Genomic DNA, 1,449 nt, shown 5'->3' on the forward strand with positions numbered 1-1,449 from the left:
AAGGAAGGAAGGAAGGAAGGAAGGAAGGAAGGAAGGAAGGAAGGAAGAATCTCAGACCTGGTGACTGGGTGTGGCTCGGTAATTAAAGTGCCTGGAGGACCTGAATTCAGATTTCCACGTCAGCGTGAAAAGCCAAGTATGGAGCAGAGAGAAAAATCCCTGGCGCTTACTGGCTGGCCTCACTTAAATGTTGAGCTACAGATTCTGTGTCTGGAAAACTGGATGGAGAACAACTGAAGTAGATACCCAACATCAACCTCTGGCCTCCAGAAGTGCATGCAAAGGTGGATATGTGCACACAGACACACACACAAACACATGCACACAGGCACATATGCACAAATGAAGGTTTTTAAGAATTCCAAATATTAAACTGCTTCTTCATAAAAACTTTTTCAAATATCAACTTTTATAAAGTTGTGTTTTCAAAAAACTAAAAACCAACTTCAAATTGATGCCTTTATATAGGATAACATATGATCGCTCAGTGGTTAAGAGCTATTGCTGCTCTTCAGGGGACCTAAGTTCAGATCCCAGCTACCATTTCAGTTGGCTCACAACCACGTGTAATCCAGCTCTAGATCGTGACCCTGTTCTGGCCTCTTCTGGCAACTGTACGCACATGCACATATGTACACAGAGATACATAAATAATAAATAAAAGCTTTTTAAAGCAACTAAAAAGTAGCCCGGTGGGCTAGAGTGGCTCAGTGATTAAGATTACTGACGGCTCTTCCAGAGGACCGGGTTCGAGTCCCAGCACCCAGATGGCAGTTCACAATCGTCTGTAACTCCAAGATATGACACCCTCACACTGACAGACATGCAGACAAAAGACCAATGCACATAAAACAAAAATAAAGTATTAAAAAGAAAAATAGCTATGCATGGTGACATACACTTTTAATCCAGCACTCAGGAGGCAGTGAAACCTCTGAGTTTGAGGCCAGCCTGGTCTACATAGTGAGTTTCAGATCAGAAAGGGCTACACAAAGAAACCCTGTCTCAAAATGAAATAAAAATAAAAAGTAAAGCATTACCAGCAGCAGGTGTCTTCAAGGCTGTGCTTCCAGGCTTAAGGATCTTGGTAGGGGCCTTTAGCCCACTTGGTTTTAGCATACTCATTTTCTTGGAAGGTCAGACTGCTTTCCCCTTGTCTGGTGCCACTATCTTTCCCCAATCATCCATACAAACATGGGTGTTTCTATAGAGAACTTAGTCTCTGGATTAAATCTGAAAAAAGGAAACATATCAAGAGAACAGAGACAATAGTTATTCCAAATTCCAAACTGGACATAGAATTGGCAAAAGCTTTTACTACAAGCAATAAAATCACAGAAAGTTATTGTTTTATTTGTTTGGATTATTTGGGGGAGGGGCCTTCTGGAGAACTTACATTTAGTTAGTTAGTTAGTTAGTTAGTTAGTTAGTTAGTTAGTTAGTTAGTTA

The 1,449-nt window shown here is 40.9% G+C and overlaps 1 protein-coding gene across 4 annotated transcripts in view; it reads right to left on the minus strand.

Annotated features, from left to right (window-relative positions):
• Clip1 (CAP-Gly domain containing linker protein 1) overlaps nt 1-1,449 on the minus strand; it is a 117,001-nt gene that overhangs the window by 83,025 nt on the left and 32,527 nt on the right. For all 4 annotated transcript variants that reach the window (XM_055605743.1, XM_055605741.1, XM_055605740.1 and 1 more), the window contains exon 2: nt 1,041-1,233. In XM_055605743.1, the coding sequence (XP_055461718.1) occupies nt 1,041-1,125 (85 nt within the window). In that variant the 5' untranslated portion in view covers nt 1,126-1,233. The remainder of the gene's footprint in view (nt 1-1,040; nt 1,234-1,449) is intronic.

This window comes from Psammomys obesus, unplaced genomic scaffold (assembly GCF_907164565.1).
Source record: "Psammomys obesus unplaced genomic scaffold, mPsaObe1.curated_primary_1811, whole genome shotgun sequence".
NCBI lineage: Eukaryota > Metazoa > Chordata > Mammalia > Rodentia > Muridae > Psammomys > Psammomys obesus.